The 24,049-nt window shown below is 47.4% G+C and overlaps 1 protein-coding gene and 1 pseudogene across 3 annotated transcripts; one reads left to right on the top strand and one right to left on the bottom strand.

Annotated features, from left to right (window-relative positions):
- Positions 1 to 975: 975 nt before the first annotated feature.
- LOC105050661 (transcription factor bHLH49) lies at positions 976 to 6,612 on the bottom strand. 3 transcript variants are annotated; one of them, XM_010930772.4, is made up of 8 exons: positions 5,732 to 6,612; positions 4,547 to 5,616; positions 4,226 to 4,435; positions 4,065 to 4,130; positions 3,917 to 3,985; positions 3,660 to 3,731; positions 3,263 to 3,457; positions 976 to 1,636 (listed from the first exon to the last, which is right to left on the bottom strand). In XM_010930772.4, exons 2-8 carry the CDS (start codon positions 5,321 to 5,323, stop codon positions 1,520 to 1,522), a joined length of 1,506 nt encoding a protein of 501 aa, XP_010929074.2. In that variant the 5' UTR covers positions 5,324 to 5,616; positions 5,732 to 6,612; the 3' UTR covers positions 976 to 1,519. The 3 variants fall into 3 exon arrangements, with proteins under 3 accessions (XP_010929074.2, XP_073098928.1, XP_019707739.1); XM_073242827.1 differs by having other exon boundaries at positions 4,547 to 6,612; XM_019852180.3 differs by lacking the exon at positions 3,263 to 3,457 and having other exon boundaries at positions 4,547 to 6,612.
- A 2,429-nt stretch (positions 6,613 to 9,041) lies between these two features.
- Positions 9,042 to 24,049, top strand: part of LOC105050922 (uncharacterized) — a 52,373-nt pseudogene continuing 37,365 nt past the window's right edge.

Below are 24,049 nucleotides of genomic sequence, written 5' to 3'. Positions count from 1 at the left end.
GATAAAGAAGCTAACCACCTCTTTATCGTCTGTCTTAAACTGCACACGGTATAGTTGTTTTTATTCTATTTCTCATCTACTGCCTCAGTTGGAGGTGACCAATGGGGAAGGCCTATGTGAATTAGTGGGAATCTGGTGCCTGGATAGTGTCAAGTGGTTCAGTTTCACAGCACTGTTGAAAGCTTCATTAGTTAAAAAAGCTCAAGTCATGGCACATGCTGCAAGCTTCAGGCTAAGGACTTAATGTTGATGTGATCATTGGTATTCAAAGGTGGTCTTAGGCCAACCGCCACTAGATCTTTGTTGGATTTCAGTTGGTCCACCAAAGCCTGTCATGACATCAGGGAGATATTCCTCCATTTTGGAAGCAATTGGTCGAAGAACCACTAATTAAGCATCAGCCTGACCCCATTGCCATATGATCAATTTCCTTTCACCAGCAAGGATTCGGTCTGCAAGCTAATGACTTCAGACAAAAGGATAAAGGTGATCAATAAAGATGCACCTCTGAGCAATTACTGGTGCACTACAGTTGGTGAAGTGTTGCTTCTAATTGCTTCTGCTCTACGCTCACCAAGCACTTCATATTGCTTCTCTCTTAAACCAATCAAAGTTGGTTTTTGGAGAAAGGAAGAATGATGCAAAAGGGAAGCAGGTGATGGCATAGGCTGTCGCTCCCGGTATAAAGTTCCTCAAAATTCTGGTATCTACCAATAAAGATGAGTGTTTCCATCCCCAAATTTTTGGACCCATAATATCTCAACAACATTTTCATCCTTGTACCTTCATGCCATTGCAGTCACATGCAAGATATCTAATGAGTAAGCTGGCTGGCCAACCAAACAGATCTGTTGAATGCCTGAAGATCACCATACCAATGAGATGGAAAAATAGCTTTGTCAAAAGAACATGGAATATTTAATATTCTTGTTCCTTAGTTCAGTCAAAATTTGACATATGAACAAGAACAATATATATAGAAGTTGCAGAGACTTTGGACATAGGAAAGACAAATTGGGACTCATTGTTTACAACATATTTACTGACATGCTGAAATTAACAAAAAAGGAAAATTACTCAAATGTAAAAAAGAACCTGATTTACAGGAGAACTTCACTAAACCCATTTGGGATTTTTTTTTGGCTACATCACACTAAGCTTTTGATACCAGTCTCATCATATAAGGGTCCTTTAACACTTTCCAATAAAAGAAATGAAACTAGTACTAATATAACCAACTGCAGGGCAAGCAGCTCTTAATTTGCTATACAATAACAAAATGTTGGATAGTGCTCTGAAAACATATGCTTCCGTTGTAAGCTATCTTCCACTTGAGCTATTAGATGAGCATATGCATTCCTCTTTGCCTCTTAGTTACCATTTTGCAAGAGCATGAGGCTTGAAAAGCATCAAATGTGATAACCGAAGCTCAACTTCTGAATGACATGTTGGCAGCAAACTCATGAAGCCAGACAAGGAGACTTTATGTTAGCTAAGGAACTCGGCCATTGTCGTGGTTTTATATGGGGAAGCCATCACGAGGTTTACTGTTCAACTCTTTTGAGTTAAAAGGGGGGTTGGCATTATAATTCAATTGCATGACATTGTGAAGCTCATCATCCCACACATCTGGTATCTGCAGAGACATAAAATAAAATTAGGTGGTCTAGACCTGCATAATTTATCATTTTGCATAAGGTTATCATGCTAGTGATAAAAGAGAGTTTTTAAAGGATGAAACTAAAGGCATAATTTGGCATTGTAAGTTTGAAATAGATCATGCCAGTTTTACTTTATTATAATCTAAAGATAACATTAGCCTTTCCTTCAGGAAAATCTAGACCCTAGCAGAGATTAAAGTAAGTTGGAAAATTTTCATGATAACTGTCAAAATGGCAAGAAAGATTAGTAATTTAAACTCTCTCTCTCTTCTCTGTACACTTGGTTGTGAGGCAGAATCCCAACAAGGAGATCAAACAACAGCAGTTACACTCTTGAATAAGAAAGTATGAGAAGGAAATCTCTGGCTAGGAAAAAATCGTCTTTAATTTAGTTGTATATTTACAATTATTTGTGACTATTTAAGACTAGTAGATAAAATGGATGATATACTAGTTCGAGGAAGAGATGATGAGTATATCATCCATTTTATCTGAAGTATAAGTTTTTATTTGAATTATTTGAACAGAAAAAGACATTTTTATACTCATCAATATTATGGTTTGAAGCTAGATACGGTGGACAAAGAGAATAGGATTTAAAAAAAGTAGCAAAGGAATTGCTACCTGAAACTTCTTTAAGATAAAAGAAACTAAGATGTAACCTAACAAGGAAGACAAATGTTGAATTATATTAAGAAAAAGAAACTCTGATAGGACATGAGTCAAATTTTCTAGCTAAACATACAGCATGTACTGGTAGAACACTGCCAACATATTTAAAGCAGAGGCACATAATAGTACAACATAAATTTCTCTGACTTCAGTATATGCAAGTGTATACAATGGAAATATGATCCTTCAATTGTTGTTCAAGATAAGGAGCTTGAAGTTGGAATTAGAGCAAGTCTGGACTTGAGCATGGGAGGAGAAAATTTGTTGTCCTTGTATGAGTCATGTGTTGTGGACAATCAAGAGAAATTGAAGAAGCAAGTTTCTTTTCCTTCACATAAAAGGTAAATTTATAGTTGCAATTTTTGACATGCTTAATATTTACTTTACAAATTATACTGCAGTTGGTGTCAGTTGAATCAACATAAAAAACTGCCATAGGTGGATATCTAATTCAAAACCCTAGTTGAAAGATTCAGTCAGAGGGCAAGAAAGACCACTCAATACCTAAGTTAATTCATTCTCCATGCAATTATATACTAATTGTAAACAGCTCAAGCTGACAATAGTTTCAGTTCAACTTATTGGTTCTTTGGTGAATGAAGTGACGACAGAGCATAAAAATATTTATATTCTGAAAGCTTCTCTTTTTAACATAAATTATCTGTGTTCTTTGACAAAAAAATTTTTAACATAATTTCCACTGTTCTCTTTTTTTTTTTTTTTAAAAAAAATCCTTTTGTTTTCCAGACTCCAACATTTTTCCACATGTTTAGATTCTGGAAAATGATTTCATTCTGTATGCACAAATACATGGAATTTTTTTTTCCAAGCAAAATCAAAATCATTTAATTTCAGGATGCATGAAATATGACATCAAATCATTACTTCATGTATAAGGTGGACTAATAAGTCTTGTCAAGAAGGAAAACCTGAGGCATAGGCTCTTTGAATCCATTCATGGCAGTCAATTGAGCATTCATTGCTCTCCTAATTGCATCTGAAGGGTTTCCCATGCCAGAGATCCCAAATTGATCCAAACCCTGTTGCGATGGATGCAACTGAGGAAGAATCATGTCTGGGGAGAAACCAATCATAGATGAAGAACCACCGCAGGTCTGAGAGAACTGTTATGCAAAGCAACGGACTGCATTAACCAATCATACCACTACAAATTTGAAGACAACAAGCATCAAGGAAACCAGATTTATCAATTTAACTTAATAAATAAACCATTTGTATCCAGGTCTTTTCGAATTTTGATCCTACAGACATCCTATCAAATGATTGCAGATCAAACAGTATTAATAAAAGAGACATATCACATACATCTTTTGAAAGAGTCCCTTCCATGTTGAAGTCCGTTCGTGGATTCACAGTCGCAAGTTTCATGGACAGAAACTGGGGGAAAAGATATATGATTAGCTACAACTCCTAACGAGTGAACGAACACATTCTAAATGATTAGTAATATACGATATTGAACAAGATATGGATGCAAGGCTTCATGTTCACTCGGGTCAAAGAAAAAGAGTCTTCCATGTCCAACAACAAAACTAGAACTATGGTTATAGAGGAAAACATACCTCAACTTGCCGTTGTAAAGATTGAACATAGTTTATGATCTCATCCAGCATAACTGCTTTTCCTGTGACCTACAGTTCAACATGCCATAATAAGAATATAAAATTGAATTTTAAGTATGAACATCATCAAAATATTCTTTAAACATACTTTACTGCAACCAGGCACAAGGTCTTGAAGATACTTCATCCTTTCACTTATTTTTTCCCTTCTTACCTGCAACAAATATCGGTCCACCCAAACCAAATAAGCTTCTACCATGGAAAACAAGACACAAGAAAACTTTTGCAACTGTATTATTAGAACCTTACTCTTTCTGCAAGACTATGGCTATTAGTTGCCTGGCCACGCCGTGCTCTCACATGAATATAATCTTCCTTTGGACCTTCTGTGCTATCTTTGACCTGCTTTCCAGTAGGCTTTGAGCTGTTCTTCTCAACTTTCTGTTTAGTTTCAGTGGTATCCTTTGTGTTTTCTGTTGATAATTGTGGGCCTCTCTGTACTTGGTCCAATTCCATATCCTACCATCCAAAATCTACTCAGAAATCTTGGCTATAATTAAATGCAGAAAAGAAGGAAAAGAAACATAGTCACAACAAAACTTTATCTGAAGAAAAAGTGCCATGATCTACCTGATCGGTTCTTTTTCTCTTCTTTGCAGCAAGATCACTGGAAGAAGAATTCCCAGCTGTGTTGGTCAATTCAGGAGACTTTTCTTGATCATCTTCAGAAAAGTTGGCCTCCCAACACTCGTTGCTCAAGCCCCCAACTAGGGAGCTCCCCTGGTCTCTTCGGTTGTTCAATGGACTTCCACCAATGGATCCACAACCAATTGGCACAACGATGTCCCTGGGAACCTCATTCAAGTGTAATTCACTCTTCTGGACCTGATCTCCCGTGACATCTCTTGAAGCATTAGAGAGTGGAGTTAAAGATTCAGAAGGGCCGAAAGCATTCGTTATGTCACTAAAATTACCACCATTGAAGCAGGAAAACCTCGCAGCCCTCTCGATGAAAGCAGAATCAGCAGGAAAAAGAGAGAGGCTTGGGAGGAGAATTCCCGGGATGGGTGGCAGGAACATTTCTCTAGAAGACACTGAGACTGGTTTTCCAATTGGTATGCTAGTGGAAGCACTCATGGTGGTCTGAACATTACTAAAACCCGAGTTCTGTGGATTGGCAGGGTGGTTCCAGGGGCCAGGACCAAAGGAGTCCACCACAGTGACCGAAGGGCATGAGGAGGAAGTGATAGGAGCACCTTGACACATGGCAATGGGAGGGTTGGCTGGAACAGCACCCATGGACGGTGTTCCGAATTGCCAGCTAGCAGAGATACCAGAAGTCTGGTGGTTCAAATGATCCCCACTCCTCTTCTCCATCCCACACTTATCATTTGAATCCATTTCCATCTATCTCTATCTCTTTCCTTGACAGCAAAATCTTAAAGGCAGCTATCTGAATTGGATCTCTTCTTTTGATGTAGGAGAAGAAAACTTCAAAGTTGATCACTTTTTTCAAATTTGATGTCAGTGATCCGGAACAGTATCAATCCAACAACAGACAGCCATATCAGTGACAAAGATTGACATCAATGGCATGGAACAAGACCATCCAAATGGAGCCAGGAAGAAAGATAAGCAGTCAATGGAAACAAGTGACTTGTTAAATAGCAGGGGATACAGACTTTGGAGATCAATAACTTCTGAAATTAAGAAAAAGAGAGAAAGGAATAACAAGGGTCAGCTAATGTGTAAAGAATAATTCCAAGATACCTGATAGAACAGCACACATGGATAAAGAGGTCAAGAGCATAGAACCTCATTCAAAAGCCGGTTCACCGAACCACAAATCTCAGAAGAGAATCCTCAAAAGTCACATAGCCCCCAGCTCATATCAGAAGTCATTGATTCCAGACACCAACAGCTTTATTGATCACAGGAGCAAAAGTAAGCAAAAAAGGTAGCTTTTTATGATATTAAACTAGCAATACTAATTCAAGATCGCATGGTGATTAACAGAATTAATGGCATAAACCTTGGTAAATAACTTCAAAGATCACAGGTCAAAGGCGGGATTGGTTTGTGAAGGCCAAAAATTAATGGCACAAGTTGGGGTGGGGTGGGGGGGCAAACAACAGGAAAGGCCAGGAATTGGACACCGAAGGCTTCAAAGGACAAGAAACCCAGTTGCAAGGAGGGGTTGAAAAGACAAGGCAATCAGAGAATCCCTCTGCTCTCAGCAAGTTGAGAAGCAGCAAAAGTGCCTTGGTTTCAGAGAAGAGCAGGGCAGCCCAGTCCAACCCATTCAAAGCCAAAGCCTCCCCCTACTTGCCTTCTCTTCTCCACACTCAAAGCTCTGAAGCCGGCACAAGACCACACCCAAGCCACACAGTGGGGAGTGAGAAGAGGAAAGATAGCAACTTGAGATTCCTCCCTCTTTAACTCCTCTGCTCTCCACTGAAGCCTTTTCCCATTGAAACAATTGGAAAAAAAATGTGATCTTTCTCCTGCTTGGGCTTTGCTTTTTTTACTGTCTTCTTCTGCTCAGAGGCCTCTTTACAGGCCTATGTCTAAATGAAGAGAGGTACATCTTTTTTGGCAGAGAAGAGAGAGATACATCAATAGATGGAAAAGAGAGTGTGCAGCATTTATACCTCAGGACTGCATGAGAGAGAGAGAGAGAGAGAGAGGGAGGGAGGTAGGGGGCATTGAATGATTAGCACCGCCCTAAACTATATACAATTGAGAAGAAGTGGTAGAGAGAAGAGAGAGAGAAGAACACACTCCCCCCTCCCTCTTACCACCACCCATATTCTCCGTAAAGTAATTTTATCACGCTTTTTTACAGTTTAATGGATATTTTAATCTACGTTGGGCTGCATTAAGTTTTGTTTTAACATAGTTTTATATTATTATTTTACTTGACTTATTACAGCCTCGATGCAGCGGTAGAATCCGGACGTTACCAGGTTCCAGGTCCCATTATCTTAATCTTTTAATGAGCTCATTTATGGAACCCACGTACTGTAGCTGTTATGCTCGTATCCTGTACCTCAACTAGAAAAAAAAAAAAAAAAGGTATTTTAAGAGCGGTAAATACATCATGCAATGACACCGTAATCTGATTGTTACAACATCAACTTATTGTTACTATTTGTAGTCAAAATAATGATCATTCTTCGTCCAGTTTAATTTTTTTTTTTTTTTTGTCTTTGATATACAACAAATATTTAGAATAGCTGTTGTTCACATTGTATTGATAGCAATGAATAATAATCATAAAATTCCCATGATGGTTTAGCCATTGCATTCTGGTGTTTCATGTGTTCTGTTTGTGTTTTTCTAAGTGCTTAACGTGGATAAATTTTTATTTTTTTATAAAAAATATTAATAATATTTTTATATATGCATAAATCAATATCTCAGTCTGGCATGATAAAAAAAAAATAAATCAAATTACATTCTCTGTTCTCCTTATATAATTATTAAGTATTGGCAACATTCCAATTGTATATTAGAAAGATCTTTTATCTTTCTGTTATAGTAATTATTGTAATGTGATTATTATTTTTATTGCAATCAAAGATTCGATAGGTAAGATATTATTTATTTTGATCAATAGATTTTTTAATTTTATACTTCAAAAGATATATTACAGGGGATAGATGATTTTTTTCTGCATAAGTTAGAATTTTTTTTTAATTTATAATTAATAATTTTAAACCACTCAAGACTGGTTTCCTTAAGTAGTTGGAAAGTCTAGGATTTATTAAATTTTTTTCTGACGGTACTTTTTCTGATCTTAGGAGGAATTAAAGGGTAGGAGTTGGGTTCGGCCAAGATCTGGAAGATCTAGAGGGACATCTCAGGAGATTTTGGCTGCGTCGGACTGAGTGCAAGCGAGATGCCGTGGTGATTTTAGTGAGATTTGGGTGGGGCCAGCGAGTGAGTTACCACACCGAAAGCATCGGTGTAGAGACCCAGAAACGATCCGGTGATCGGACGGCTGCTGTTGGTGAACAATCGGATCCACCGACCGCCTTGCTTTTTGGGGCATTTCCGTGGACCACCGAACCGTAGGATGCCATCAGTGATTGGGATGCCGTAATCGTTAATTTCCATAAGAAAGTACGGATTGGTCCTCCTGGAAGAAAGTTATGGTGTAAACTCATGGATTTGGACCGTCCTCGAGGAAGAAATTCTGATAACAGATTGCCATGACCGAGGTTGTCGTAATTGGTATCTCCAATCATGTACCCACCCTCTCTCAGGTACTTACTGTCGTTAATTTAACGGTCAAAGGTTATCCTTTGGAGCTTAATTTGAAGCTGCGAAAGCCCCAAAAGCATTAGGTTTAAGTTATGAAAGCTGGACACAAGATTTGAGTCATTTTAACAGTTTTGCTGGGAAGAGTCCCATCCCGACCATAATTCCAGAGGCGAACAGAAATATTCTGATCTTAAAAATGATAAAAAATAGAAATGTGCTAATCCTTCAAAGCTTGATCTTTATTTCTTTGGAGATTTTATTGGCAGTTGGAATCGGAATGGATTGAATAGAAATAAAAATGACTATTTCCACGACGCGTTTGATTTGTGTAAAGCTTGAACTAGGTCGAGTCAGATGGATCCATATCTCTACCCAAACCCAGCTCGAATTTTATTTCAGACTTCAAGTCTGGCTTTGGTCCAATATTTTTTTTAACAAATCTAGATTCAAACCTGGCTTGAGCCTAAGCCCAAGTCTTGCTCAAACCTGGTTGCGCCAGCTTGAGTCTATAAACCCTATTAGCTATTTATCTCACACTGAAGGTTGAGGGCACGGATGATGGCATTGGAGTGGTCGAGGGTGATAGCAATAATATAGCACCACTAGACAAAGATGCAATCAAGAAGTGCAGAGGAGATGTCGTAGAGGAGGACGATGTCATTGCAAGTGAGGATGCAATGGTGGTAGTGAGGTGGAGGGAGTCAAAGCAAGCAGCGATCTTGTCGTGGGCATCATAGACAAGGTGGGCGAGGAGGTGGGGGGGCGTGATGGAGAGGATAGAGAGGGTGGCAGTGGCAACGTCGAGGTCAGAGAAGGCAAGGTCGAAGTAGACACTAGAGAGAATGGTGTCCTAATGATCATGGGTGAGGCGAATGGAGCAGAAGAGGTCGAATGCAAGCTTTTTACAGATGGCGAAGGCCGGGAGGCGACGATCTCGCACACGGACTTGGCCATGACGGACATGTCATGGCTAGCGGCCGATTGCTCCGATGTCCTCATTCTTGCCACAGGTAACTGTGCTCCATAGGAGAAAGAGAACTGAGAATCCTAATCCACATGGATTCCATCAGGACTTTTCGAAAGAAGAAAAGCCTGGCAATCCATTTAGGTGATTGGGCTTAAGCTCGGGCTTAAATTCTGAGTTAAGCTTAGGTCGAGCCAAGGATATACCCGAGCCCGACTAGAAATATAAATGGGTCTATATCTAAGTCCAAACCCACTTTGTTCAAGCCCAGCCCATAGTCGGACCCAAAAATGGCCTGGTCCAAGCCCATTTTTATCCCTAGATTCATGACTGGAATCGAAATCAAAATCGGAATGGAGCTTGAATATTAGGAAAAAGTAGAGATTTAGTCTAGAAGGATTGGGGCATTCCCATTCTTCTCGAATTGAAATAGGAATGAGACTCCTTCCAACCAAATAGTAAGAATAAGACTCACTCATTCTAGAGTCCAACTCATCCCAATCGAACATATCCTAAATTCCATTCAAATCCGATTTTGGTCATAAACCAAACATATCGAGGAGATATGACCATTCCAATTCTCATTTTAATCCATTCCAATTCCAATCATGAATCAAAATGTACCTTTTAACTACGACAGATGTGCTTCAACTAAATCAAGATAGACTAACCTAACCATTTTACATAGGTCTTCGCTATGTTTAAGGTTAGGTACCAAGGATCTTTCTTAGTCAATCAATTACTAAAGTATGAGCTAGGCTAGTCCAACAGATATATGCTCGGTCCAAAACTACTTGTCTTCGATTAGACTGAAGGCATGTGAATGGTTAGGGTCAAGTAATGGTTCGCCATCAGCGCAGGTAGGTCCTGGTCCAGCATTTAATGTACCCTACCTAATTGTTTCCTTGCTGCCACATCAATTCTTTGTGAAGGGATTTACATGGCACATTAGTTATCTTGGTATCCAAGAAACATGCGAAGTCTATAGCACCATAAATTGATTTGTCTCAATCAAATAATCATTTGATCAGGGGCTCCATATTGGATGTAACTGATTCATTCCATAGTATTGTCTCAAAGTTACATTAGTATCTTTCTACCTACTTTTACTCATTAAAATTTCTTTCAAATGGTCTTTCATTAGATACCATCCTAGCTTCCGTCAGCAACCAACACTGTACACTACCTAAAACTACGAGGCAACAGAACGCATGCATCCAAGATGATCATGACAGGATATTTAACAGAAAAAGATAATTACAGCAATATAGGTCTAAGAGTTAATACTTAAAGATAGTTGGATATTGTTAGTAAATTTGTAATATATCTAATGCTTTAACATGACCTCTTGAGCGGGACAAAACCTGCTTATGCTCATTAACTTGACTAATTTTCTGCCGACTCAAAACTCACCCATGAACAGCTCTTTCATGGCACTTGACATATGTGCTCTGATTTTTCTGTAAAATGTTTTGGGCTATGACCTGCAAACCCTTGAATATAAAAATTGAAATATTCTCGAGAGTTCTTTCTCATGGGTCAACTGATTGAAAGACAGATGGCTTTTTTTTTCTTTCTTTCTTTCTTTCTTTATTTTTTATTTTTTATGGTGGGGAAGAACCCATGCTAAATTTTTGTTCTACAAGTGTTTCAGAACATGCTAATTTTGGTTAACAATGTGCTTCATTTATTTTGAGAATACATTTTGCATTTTCACACTAGACTTAAGTAATTATTTTACATCCAAAAACATAATAAAATGCTATATTTTATATTTTGAAACAAAAATTATTATAGATAAATTAGTCAAGTCCAACTACTGAAGAAATACAGCATCTCTCTCACCCACTATACCCTAAAATTAAACATACTCTCTCTCTCTCTCTCTCTCTCTCTCTCTCTCACACACACACACACACACACACATGCCATTACTGGATCGCATAGGGACTTGAGACACCCCTAGCTCCAAACATTAGAATGATCAGGTCTCACTCGCACCACTTTACTTGTTGCGGCCAATCGCCTCGTCGATCGATCGCCGGAGAACGTGCACCTGCAAAAACGAGAAGTCCACACTGATCGGAGGTGGCTCCGGCGGAGACCCTCCGACGGTCAAGTCAGAGAGGTGATTGGGCAACAGTGAAATATAGACAGAGAGCTCGATCGAGAGGGGGAGAGAGGGAGAGGAGCGAGCCTGTATTTTTGGAATCGAGAAGTGGGGGAGCGGACCGGATCCCTTGCACTGTTGCCTTCCCCAGTTTATATAGTGGAGCACGGCATGGCGCCGTCATTAATGGCGCGGACAAGTGAGGAATTATCAACTCACTGTAGATTGTCAGAGTCGCCGTGAAAGTGTCATGTCGTCGTGGGGCTGTCAAATCACCAGGGTTGACAATGCCCTCGGCGGGACAATGCCCCTAGATAGCCGTGCCGCATGTTGCTGTCAGAACTGACAAGGTCTGACGGCTGTACGGCGATTGGAGGAGTCGACCGACCCTAAGTCGGTGGCCAGCTGAGTGGCGTCGGGCCCCTCCGCTGGTCGGGGAGTCTTACATGAGTCGGCCATCAGACCTCTGGATTCAGTCGGTCGGAAAAGGTGCGTCCGACATATCCTCAGTCGGTCGTGAGCCGATAATTAGCCGGTGATGGCGTCCGTCAGACGGTCGCTCCGACCGTCAATCGGTCGGTCCGGCCGTCGGTCGGTCGGTCGGGCCGTCAGTCGGTCGGTCCTCCCGGCAGTCGGTCGGTTCCTCCGGCCATCGGTCGGTCGGTCGGTGGGTATTCCCCAACAGTTGCCCCCCTCCACTCCTAAGTCGGATGGTGAGCTGGCCGATGCTCTTACTCGGGCAGCAATCCTGGGCGACTAGGAGTGGGGTTGTCGTATGCACAGATCCGACCGTACCGCCGACTGATCCGATGTCAGACGTCTCATAAATGCCAAGCGATCTGGACGTCTAGTCGGTGTCAGATGTCACGTCGGTGTCAGGTGTCAGACGTCGCGTCTTGTCGTTGTCAGACGTCACGTCGGTGTCAGGAGATCGGGCGCCGGACGATACGGCGTCAGACGACCGGATATCCGACGTCGATCGTGGGAGTGTGGGGCGCTGTCAGGCGTCCCATCGGGAATGCGAATCGGTGCGGGCGCGTAAATGCGGAACCGCGTCCGCGCGTGCCGCGTGTCGAAGGTGGTTGGCCGGCGCCCCCCGCATTTAATATGGGCGGTGCGGCCATCCCGGGATGGGGCGCGCCGAATCCTCAGCCACCTGGAGGCCGCCACGTGTCGCGCATCCGTGGAGCTTCGGTCGGCGCGGAGTCATCTTGGCCGTCGGACGGGCCTATATATATAGGACCTCTCGGACCCAAGACCCCACCATTGTCATTTTGCTGCCGAAACTCTGTCCGGGCGATTTTTCAGTCGTCGTGGGCAGAGCTTTCTTGCTTCCAGAGGAGTTTCTCCATTCGTGGTCCATCCTCCGTCTTCCTCACCTTCTTCCTCTTCTCTGTTTCTTTCCCATTCGGTTCCGGTACAATGGCCAGGAATCCGACTCAGGGAGCTCGGTCGGGGAACCCGATCGACGACTCCCGATCGACTCCGGAAGATGAGGCTTCCTCGCTTTCGGGGCCGAATGTTGATCGGCTTCGGGAGCAATACTGCATCCCGGAGCAGTTTCAACTGTCCGCCCCAGGGGCCGGCGGTCGGGTTAACAGCCCTCCGTCTGGTCAGCTGGCGCTGTATGTCGAGGACCTCCGCGCAGGTCTTCGGATCCCGATTTCGGAGTTCGTCCGGAATCTTCTGAACTATTACGGACTCTGTCCGGCGCAACTAGCGCCGAACTCAGTCCGTCTCATAATCAGTTTTGCTTTGTTGTGTCAGCTTTTGCCGACCAACCCTCGCATTTCTCTCTTCCGGGCCTTCTTTGTGCTCCGACCCCACCCTAAAGCCGAGGGTGGTGGCTCTTCAACCCCCGGAAGGGCCATTCCTTCATCACCGGTCTTCCATCGTCCATTCATGGGTGGAAGAATCAATTCTTCTTTGTTTCTTCTCCGTCTTCTTGGGGCTTTCCTTCTCACTGGGGCGTGCCCCGAACCGAAGCCAATGACAACAGTCGGGTGGAAGCGGACGACCTGGAGGACTTCCACCGACTAAAAGATATGTCGGTCCCGAAGCAGAGGGAGCTTGTTACCGAACAAGCTCTCTATGACGCCGGCTTAAGCTTGGTCCCCCGACTAGGTATCGTCCGATTTTCCGGTTTCCTTTTCATCCGACCCTTAGTCCGGTTCTTTAGTTAACACCTTTGTCGATATTGCAGGGACACCTCCAAGAATGCGGCCGACAGATGCGGAGATTCGGCAATTCGCGACGAGGAAGAGGCCAGCATCTGGGGCCGGACCTTCACGCCCCCCGAAGAAGCCTGCTCCAGCGGCGCCGATCGTCGAAGCGTCGGTGACCGATCAGTCGGAGCCCGTCATCGCGCTCGCGGCTCCGACGACTCGTACGGAGGAGAGGCCGGTGGAGGAGGCGGCCGAAGGAGCGTCGGCGGCATCACCGGAGGCGGTGGAGCCGGATGTCGTTCGAGAAATCGAACATCATTCGGTGGGGTCCGTGGCCGCAGCGGGGGGTGCTGGTTCTACTTCGAGCATCCCCTCGCTGCCGGTTCCGTCGGTCGGGGCGGCCGATCGGGGGAAGGCCCCGATGGACCCCGCGGACGAAACAAGGTCGGGGAGCCGATCTGTGCCGCCCAGCGCGTAGTTCCCTGAGGGTGCATCGGCGTTGGCCGACCATAACCTGGCGAGAAGGTCGTGCTAGGGGATCCTCCTTCCGACCGACGTGGAGTCGCTGAGATCTCGGCAGGTAACCGAGATGCCGTCCAAGTTCTACCCGACTATGGTCGAGGTAAGCTTCGCATCACCTTCTCTTTTCCTTAGAGATTTTTCTCATTATGTGATCCTGACGAAGCATTTGCAATCGGCAGCTGATCTATACAATGTCGGAACTGGAGGTCGGGTATCGGAGGTTCGGTAACGTCCGGGCCGCTTATAAGGAGAGGTCGGCGGCGGCCGAAGCCGAGAAGGCGATGTTGGTCGACCATCTTCAGCAGTCGGCCGACCGGGAGGCCAAGTTAGTAGACGAGGTCTCCCGGCTCGGGTTCGAGCTTAGGTCGGCCAAGAAGGAGGCCAGACATAAGGGTCGGGCCGTGCGTCGTCTTCGGCACGAATGGGATGGCGCCACCGCCGAACTCCAAGGCGAGCGCGAGCAGCTTCGGGTGAGCCTGGAGAAGCTCGCCAAGGCCGAGGAGGAGCTTTCGATCGCCCAAGCCGATGACGACATAGCAAAGGCGGAGGCGGAGTCGGCGAAGGAATCGCTCGGTCGGGCGGAGGAAGAGGCAAGGTCGGCGAGGAAGTCGGCCGACCGAGTGGTTGAAGACTTTCGGGTCTCCGACCAATATCGGGAGGAGATGCTCGAGTCGGGTTTCGCATCGTACCGGGTGGGGTACGAGGACGGTCGGGAGGCAGTCCGGGCCTTGTATCCGGAACTTGACCTTAGCAGCATCGTCCCACCGGGGGCTGAGGAGGAAGCCACCGAGGAGATGGCCGACCAGCCGTCGGGAGGCGTAGTTGCTGCGGAGGAAGTCGTCCCGGAGGAAGCGGCGCCGACTGCCAGTCCCCCACCGACCGAAGGACCAGCTTCAGCCGTTGACCCGGCTCCGCTCGTGGCCGACACACCAGTCATCCCCGATCTCCCATCGGTCGAGGAGATCGACTCAGACGGGTGATCGGGCCATACCGATTTTCCTTTGCTTTTTCTGTTTTTTGAAATACATGTAATCGGGCTTCGACCCGACTTTGTACTTTTTGAATAAAAATTTTGAATGAAAATTTCTTCTGTTTTCCCTGTCTCCTTCTTCCAAATGTATAGTTGAATGCCTTAGTGAGTAATTAACTTGCGTAAGTCGCTAACTCACATAAGTCGGTAGGACGTTCGGCAACTCGTGCCGCTACGAAGGAAGGGTAAGTCCCGACTTTGGGTCGGCTTCTGATAGTCGAGCTCATCAGTCGGGTGCATCTTGTTGAGTCGGGAGCCGACCGAACCTGGTAAAGGTTCGGTAGTCGGGCTTCCATAGACGCATTCAGTCGAATGTCGTCCGGCGCAGTGTCGGGGGAACGACAATAAGTCGGGTCCCCATGCTCTTGCATCGGGTATTCGTTCTGTATCTTTCGACATACGATAGCAAGCCGAATATCGTCCAGCCGGCCGTAGGTCGGTCGGCAAGTCGTGGATGCGACTAAGGTCGCATTGTGCGATAGACGGTGGTAAGCCGAATATCCCTCGACCGGCCGTAGCCTGGTCGGAAGTCGCGACGTCAGTCGCATAGGCTTTTCGCCTCTCTTTGGTCGGAGCCCGATCGGCTTGTCAGCCGATGGTTTGGCCCGAAAGTTCGATCGTAGAAGGAGTGTTAACTTCCGTCCGTAAGGGTGCATCGGTCCTTGTAAGGGTCCGACGTACCGTCGATCGTCGAAGGAGTGTCAACTCCCGTCAATAAGGGTTCATCGGTCCTTGTAAGGGTCCGATGCATCGTCGATCGTCGAAGGAGTGTCAACTCCCGTCAATAAGGGTTCATCGGTCCTTGTAAGGGTCCGATGCATCGTCGATCATCGATCGTCGAAGGAGTGTCAACTCCTGACCATGTAGATGAGTCGGTCCTCGCAAGAGTCCGATGGATCACCGGTGATAAGGCCGTTGGTTCCAGGAGGATACTAAGTCCACCTTGGCATGTCGGGGCTTGACCTTGATGAGCACCGATCATTAGTCGAAGAGTTAAAACTCCAAACTTTCAAGCTGAATTTGTATTCCGACTATCGAATTACAAAGTTCATTGGTAATACAGCTTCAAGTTGTCGGCGTTCTAAGTTCGGGGAATGGATTTCCCCTCAAGGGTCTCCAGTCGGTAGGCTCTCGGACCGTAGGTGTCTGCTACCTTGTAGGGTCCTTCCCAATTGGGGGCCAGCTTCCCTTGGTCTAAGGGCTTCGACACTTCTGCCTTCCTCAAGACCAAGTCGCCAGGCCTGAAAAGCTTCGGTCTGACCTTGGCATTGTAATACCGAGCGACCCTCTGTCGGTACGAAGCCATGCGAATTTGGGCCTCGTCCCGTAGTTCGGAGAGGAGGTCTAGGTCGGCCCTCCGACTCTCGGAGTTGCCCGGCTCTTGATACCGCTCGACTCTTGAAGATGGCAGTCCAATCTCGAGCGGGATCATGGCCTCCGTTCCATAGGCCAAACTGAAAGGCGATTCTCCGGTCGGAATGCGGGGTGTCGTTCGGTAAGCCCACAGAACGGAGCCCAGCTCGTCGACCCAGAGACCTTTGGCTTCATTTAGTCGGGTCTTGAGTCCGTGGAGCAAGGTTCGGTTGGTCACCTCGATCTCGCCGTTGGACTGGGGGTGCCCGACTGAAGTCAGTCGGTGCCTGATGTGGAACCTGGCGCAGAAGTCTCTGAAGTCCTGGTTGTCGATTTGCCGTCCGTTGTCGGTGATGATGGTGTGCGGCAATCCGAACCTGAAGATGATGAATTTCTGGATAAAGTCCTCCATCTTCCGCTCGGTGATCTGCGCCAATGGTTCGGCCTCCACCTACTTGGTGAAGTAGTCGATGGCGACAACGATGAACTTCCTCTGATCCGACGCCGGTGGAAAAGGACCGAGAATGTCGACCCCCCACTGGGCGAAGGGCCACAGAGCGACAATAGGGGCAATTTGGCTGGCCGGTTGGTGTTAAATATTGGCGTACTTTTGGCATGGCTCGCACCTCCGGACCAACTCGGCTGCATCCCTCTTCATGGTAGGCCAGTAATAACCTTGTCGCAGGACCTTGTAGGCCAGGGACTTGCCCCCCAAGTGGTTCCCGCAAATTCCTTCGTGAACCTCTCGGAGAGCGTAGTCGGCATCGGTCGGTCTCAAACACCTTAGCAGGGGGAGGGAGAATGACCTTTTGTAGAGTCGGCCATCCATGATGACATATTGTGAGGCTGACCATCGGAGTCGCTTGGCCTCCGTGGGATCTTTGGGGCTGACCCCATCGGTCAGATACCGAACGATCGGATCCATCCAACTTGGTTCGGATGTCAGCTGCAGTACCTCGTCGACCCGATCGACGCTCGGGTGCTCGAGGTTCTCCACGAACGTCCGACCTAAGGAGTCGAAGGCCGAAGTCGCCAGTCTGGAGAGTGCGTCGGCACGGGCGTTCTCCGACCTTGGGATGTGGGAAATTTCAAAATACTTGAGGCGTGCCACGAGGTCCTTCACTTTCTGAAGGTACTTGACCATGGTCGGATCTCGCGCCTCGAATTCGCCCTTGACCTGCCCTACGATCAGCTGAGAGTCGGAGAATGCCCGGAGGCTGTCGACGCCCAGCTCCCTTGCCATCCTCAAGCCGGCGAGGAGTGCCTCGTATTCGGCTTGGTTGTTGGAGGCCTTGAAGTCAAACCGGAGGGCGTACTCGGTGACCACCCCATCCGAATTCGTGAGCAGGAGCCCGGCCCCGCTTCCCTGAGCGTTTGAGGCTCCGTCGATGTGGAGTACCCAGGTGGAGATCGGGTCTGGCTCAGAGACCGCATCTCGTCCTGGGTCTTCAGCTCCCGACCCTTGGTCGGTTGTCGGGCATTCGGCGATGAAGTCAGCCAAGACCTGAGCTTTCAGGGCAGGCCTTGGTCGGTACTGAATGTCGAACTCGCTGAGCTTCATCGCCCACTTCGCGAGTCGTCCAGATGTGTCGGGTCGATGCAGTATCGCCCTCAGGGGCTGGTTGGTGAGCACCACTATGGCGTGGGCCTGGAAGTATGGACGGAGTCGTTGCGCGGAGACGGTCAGGGCAAAAATCATCTTTTCCATCTCCGAGTATCTGGCCTCTGCACCGTGGAGCACCTTGCTGGTGTAGTAGATAGGCTGATGGGTTCGGCACTCGTTTTCTCGGACGAGCACCGAACTGATCGCCTCAGAAGATGTGGCCAAGTAGAGATACAGGGTTTCCCCGACCTGCGGCTTTACGAGCAGCGGTGGGGAAGCCAAGTACCTCTTCAGGTCTTCGAAGGCCTGTTGGCACTCATCCGACCAAGAAAACCCATTTGCGTGACGCAAAGTTTTGAAAAACGGGAGGCACCTTTCAGCTGATCGAGAGATGAATCGGCTAAGAGCAACAATTTTTCCGTTCAGCTGTTGGACCTCCTTCTTGGTGTTCGGATGACGCATGTCGAGGATTGCCTTTATCTTCTCCGGATTGGCCTCAATCCCTCTCTGAGAAATGAGGAATCCGAGGAACTTCCCTGAGGTCATCCCAAAAGCACACTTGGTCGGGTTGAGCTTCATTCGGTGTCGTCGAAGGGTGTGGAAGGTCTCCTCGAGATCCTGAACATGGTCCGGGATCTGCGTGCTTTTCACCAGCATGTCGTCCACGTACACCTCCATGTTGCGGCCGATCTGGTCTTTGAAGATCTTATTGACGAGTCGCTGGTAGGTGGCGCCGGCGTTCTTCAGTCCGAAGGGCATCACCCGATAACAGTAGAGGCCCTTGGGAGTCACGAACGCGGTGTGCTCCTCGTCTTCAGGCGCCATCCGGATCTGGTTGTACCCGGCGAAGGCATCTATGAAGCTGAGTAGTCAAATTCGGACGTCGCATCCACCAGCTGGTCGATCTTGGGAAGCGGGATGCTATCTTTTGGGCAGGCTCGATTGAGGTCGGTGTAGTCGATGCAGATCCTCCACTTTCCGTTGGCTTTTTTGACCATGACAACGTTGGCGAGCCAATCGGGATACGTGGATTCTCGGATGAAGCCTGCTTCGAGTAGCTTGTCCACTTCTTCGTCGATGGCCCTCTGCCTTTCTGGAGCGAAGGACCTTTTCTTTGCCTCACCGGTCTCATCGTCGGGTCGATGTTGAGTCGGTGGGTTATTGTTTCTGGGGGGATGCCCGACATATCTGCTGCCGACCAAGCAAATATGTCGGCATTGGCCGTCAGCAGCTCCGTCAGTCGGCGTAGTTCGGTGTCGGGCAGTTGGGACCCGACCCAAACTTTCCTGTCGGGATTTTCTCCTATCGGGATCGCCTCGAGCTGCTCGACCGGCGAACCTCGTTCTTCCTCCTCCCGTTGGTCCAGCTTGTCGATTGTCAGAGAACCCCTCGACTCGTCGCTTTGAGCGGAGATTTGGAAGCATCGTCGGGCGAGCTGTTGATCTCCGTGCATCTCCCCGATTCCATTTTTGGTCGGGAACCGAACAAGGAGATGGTACGTCGAGACGATTGCCCTGAGGGCGTTCAATCCGGGTCGTCCGAGTATGGCGTTGTAGGCCGAAGGAACTTGGACGACCGCGAAAGTTAAGTGGACCGTGCTTTGCCGTGGTTCGGCACCGGCCGTCACGGGCAGGGTAATTTCTCCCTCTGTCGTGACAGCATCTCCGGCAAAGCGATCAGGGGCACGGAGACCCTCTTAAGTCGGTCGATTGACAGTTGCATCCGGGAGAAGGTCGAGTAAAATAAAACATTCGTTGAACTTCCATTATCGACAAAAATTCATTTTACATCATAATTTGCTATCGTCGCCGACACAGCAACAGCATCATCGTGGGGAGTTTGGATGCCCCGAACGTCGTCCTCTGTGAAGGTGATTACGTCGTCCGGGCGCGGCCTTTTCGTCGGCTCCCCTCCCGCAGACGTCCCCGGGCCCAGTCGCTTGGAGATCATGTTGATGACTCCGGCCGTCGGCTGATTGTTCGCCGCTTCTTCAGTCGGCTGGGGTCGTCGATCGGCAACTGGTTGGGTCGGCGGACCCTTCCGAAACTTGCCGAGATACCCCCGACGGATGAGAGCTTCGATCTCATCCTTCAGCTGGATGCACTGCTCGGTGTCGTGGCCGTGGCTTCGGTGAAATCGACAGTACTTCCGACGGTCGAGGCCCTTTGCCTTCAGAGGCGGAGGCCGTCGCAGGTATTCTTCCCCCTCGATCTCCATCAGGATCTGCGCACGAGGAGCGGAGAGAGGAGTGTAGGAGTCATACCTGGGGCGTGCCGACCTCGGAGTCTATTGCCGGGGTGACTTTTGGATTCGTCGGGGTGGCGAGACCCGACTATCGATCGGGGGCCTGCTAGGTTCGCGGGCTCCCGACCTTTCCTTCGATTCTCTTTCGGGCCTCTGGGCTCGGCCAAGCGTCGGTGGGACGCTCCTTCGTCCGCGCGCATATACTTGTATGCGCGCTCCAGCAGCTCGACGTATATCCGGGGGAGGGTCTTGTCCAGAGAGTAGGTGAATCGGGACGCCCTCAGGCCCCGCTTCATGGCTGAGACAGCCATGTCTTCGTTGAGGTCCCGGACCTCAAGCGTGGCCGTGTTGAATCGCGTCACGAAGTGTCGGAGCGTCTCATTTTCTCCCTGCTTGAGGGAGAAAAGGCTGTCCGACGTTCGCGGCGGCTTTCGGCTGGTGTTGAAATGGGCCACGAACGAGTGCTCGAGCTGCCCGAAGGAGTGGATACTTCCCGATCGGAGGTCAGAGTACCAGGCCCTGGCAGCCTTGCGGAGCGTAGCGGGGAAGCCGATGCAAAAAAGAGCGTCGGTTGCCCCTTGAATCGTCATGAGAGCTTTATAGCCCTCGAGGTGGTCGACTGGGTCGGTGGAGCCGTCGTATGGCTCCACGTGTGGCATTTTGAACCGACTGGGAATCGGCTCGTCGAGGATCAGTCGGGAGAGAGGTTGGGCGGTCTGGAAGTCGACGTCGTTCGAAGACTTCTGGCCGTCCATCTGCAACTGGGCGAGTCGGCGGTCGATTTCCTCGAACCGGTGCTCGTAGTCGTCCGCTCGTCGATGCTGGGAGACCCCGGGAGTGGAGTCTCCGGAAGATTCCGAGAGGGAGGCCGACGGCGTGCGCGATCGTTTCTCCTTCCTTGCCCGTTCCAGCGGGGAAAGGGAGGGCTGCTGGGACCGTCGGTCGTCACGCCAGGGCCGCTCCTCCTCTTCTCCGTGGGAGCGCTGTTGAGGGCGCTCGCGCGGAGGCGACGGGGATCGGTGCGGTTGTCGGCGGCTGCTCCTGGAGGGCATCGAACGGGCCGCCGGTTGCTGCTGGAGGCTTTTGACTGCGTCCGTCAGTACGGTCATCTGCCGTACGATGGCCGCAATCTGCGCCTCCGTGGTCACTGCAGGGCGCGGAGAGCTGGGCTCCGCCACCGGCGGTGATGGGGGGACCTCTTCCCGGCGGGAAGAGCGTCTCGCCGATCCGGTGATCCTCGATCGTTGAGCTCTTATCTTTGTCATCGTGTCCCCTACCTGGCGCGCCAATCTGTTGCGGCCAATCGCCTCGTCGATCGATCGCCGGGGAACGTGCACCTGCAAAAATGAGAAGTCCACACTGACTGGAGGCGGCTCCGACGGGGACCCTCCGACGGTCAAGTCAGAGAGGTGACTGAGCAACAGTGAAATGTAGACAGAGAGCTCGATCGAGAGGGGAGAGAGGGAGAGGAGCGAGCCTATATTTTTGGAGTCGAGAAGTGGGGGAGCGGACCGGATCCCTTGCACTGTTGCCTTCCCCGGTTTATATAGTGGAGCACGGCATGGCGCCGTCATTAATGGCGCGGACAAGTGAGGAATTGTCAACTCACTGTAGATTGTCAGAGTCGCCGTGAAAGTGTCATGTCGCCGTGGGGCTGTCAAATCATCAGGGTTGACAATGCCCTCGGCGGGACAATGTCCCTAGATAGCCATGCCGCATGTTGCTGTCAGAACTGACAAGGTCTGGCGGCTGTACGCGATTGGAGGAGTCGACCGACCCTAAGTCGGTGGCAGCTGAGTGGCGTCGGGCCCCTCCGCTGGTCGGGGAGTCTTACATGAGTCGGCCATCAGACCTCTGGATTCAGTCGGTCGGAAAAGGTGCATCCGACATATCCTCAGTCGGTCGTGAGCCGATAATTAGCCGGTGATGGCGTCCGTCAGACGGTCGCTCCGACCGCTAATCGGTCGGTCCGGCCGTCGGTCGGTCGGTCGGGCCGTCAGTCGGTCGGTCCTCCCGGTAGTCGGTCGGTTCCTCCGGCCATCGGTCGGTCGGTCGGTGGGTATTCTCCAACATTACTAAATCAATCTCTCAGTCCCTTATATAATATTAAAATGCAACATATAGGAGGACATATGACTTCAGTTGATTGAGTGGGTTTCACCCAGACATTTGTTCAGAAACTTTTTCTCCCCTCTCCCTCACTTTTTTGAAAGTCCTTTATAACATCCAAAAACGCCTCCTGCTTCTCCAAGGGGAAGGTTGGATTTCAAATTCCAATGAGGAAGACAATGGGGCACAACCTACTTTCAAAGTTAAAAAATGGACGACAGATTCCTTAGCACCCCTTTTAGCCATTTATATTATTTGAGCTATTTTCCATGCCCAATTGGTTCCTCCCACGTATCCCTTGTGTTTGTTAGGTTATCCCACGGACCTCTTACTGTGTGGTGGGGGCTTACATGTTCGGAAAATGTCAGTGGTTATAATGTCATAAGGAATTTGGTGGCTGAAGTAACAGTTACCAAGCATGCATGAACTTGTTGGCATGGCACTTCTTTTTGTGAAAGTAAAAAAACTAAACAAGCAACTCATCCAAAGCAACAAATGTTGGGAGGTGTGAAATTGAGATAACTCTCAAGCTTGCCTCTGTACACATTAGTTTTCCATTTAAAATCAAGACAATTAATTGGAGAGAGAACCTTTTGTTTCTCATTCACTTGAGCATGTATATATATATATATATATATATTTATGCATTTATACATGTTTAACTGATCTTTGAAAAGCAAAATTTGTAAAGTCCATAAAAATATAATTTTATCAAATTAATGAGAAAGATCCCACTTGTTAAATTTAAAGCATGACTTAAATCTGAAGCACTTTATAAAGCATTATTTAGTTGCACACATGACTTAAATTGTCTATCTTTTTTATTTACACAAATAGCATACACTAAGGGCGCTAGTTTTAAAGTAAATATTTATAAGTAAAGCCATATGTCATTTGCATGTCATGTGGAAGGAGGGCATTGATGCAGTCCACAATATCATTTATGGTAACATAATAACCAACCCTTTTATGCCACATGGCATTTTTTTTTTTGTTTTTTTTTTTTAAAGATCAGGCCTCGTAGCATTTTTCAAATTTAAAACAAAATTTGCAGAAGAGTCCAAATACTATGCATTTCGATGGTTTAAATATTACTCCCCAATGTGCATTGGGCTATTATACTCCTCTATGTTGATGAAGGTCCAGCAGCAAATAATTGGCATTGGGCTAAGAAGCTGTACTAGTTTCATGGGCACACATTAACATATTATATCGTTATGCACCCTAACTGCTATGATGTTTAACTAACAAGATTTTGACTGAAAAACTGTTAGATCTCAAGGGCCTCACATATCTCTCAAAATGCTAATGGGATTTTGGCAATCAGGTCACTTGTTTTAGCAAGCGGTACTTGCTTTCGAATGGATTTCACTCCTTTTTGTAGATTTGATGGAATCTACTAAACCGGTGGCATTTGGTCTCAGGATAGAGATCTAACCATCAATATCCCTAAATTAACATCTACTTTTTTAAGCATTTTGTTCTTATAACTTGAGCTCAAGTGTGTCCTCATGAATATGAATGCCAGCAAGGGATGAAGGGACATGGGTGGAGTTCGAATTAACTATAGTCTTGACCAACAAAAATTTGTACAGCTAATTGAGATATTATCTTTCTAATTCATGAAGATATACGGAATATGAAGGGGGTATGTGTAGAATCATCGTCGATATATAGACAAACCTAACAGCAAACACATCAATTTTCTTTCAAGTTGCCAAGCTTCTTTACACATCAATGATAATCTCCCCACCTTAATTTTCCATA

The sequence above is a fragment of the Elaeis guineensis genome, chromosome 8 (assembly GCF_000442705.2).
Source record: "Elaeis guineensis isolate ETL-2024a chromosome 8, EG11, whole genome shotgun sequence".
In the NCBI taxonomy this organism is placed as follows: Eukaryota; Viridiplantae; Streptophyta; class Magnoliopsida; order Arecales; family Arecaceae; genus Elaeis; species Elaeis guineensis.
Note: the sequence above shows the minus strand (reverse complement) of the source record. Positions and strands in the feature narration are given on the sequence as shown.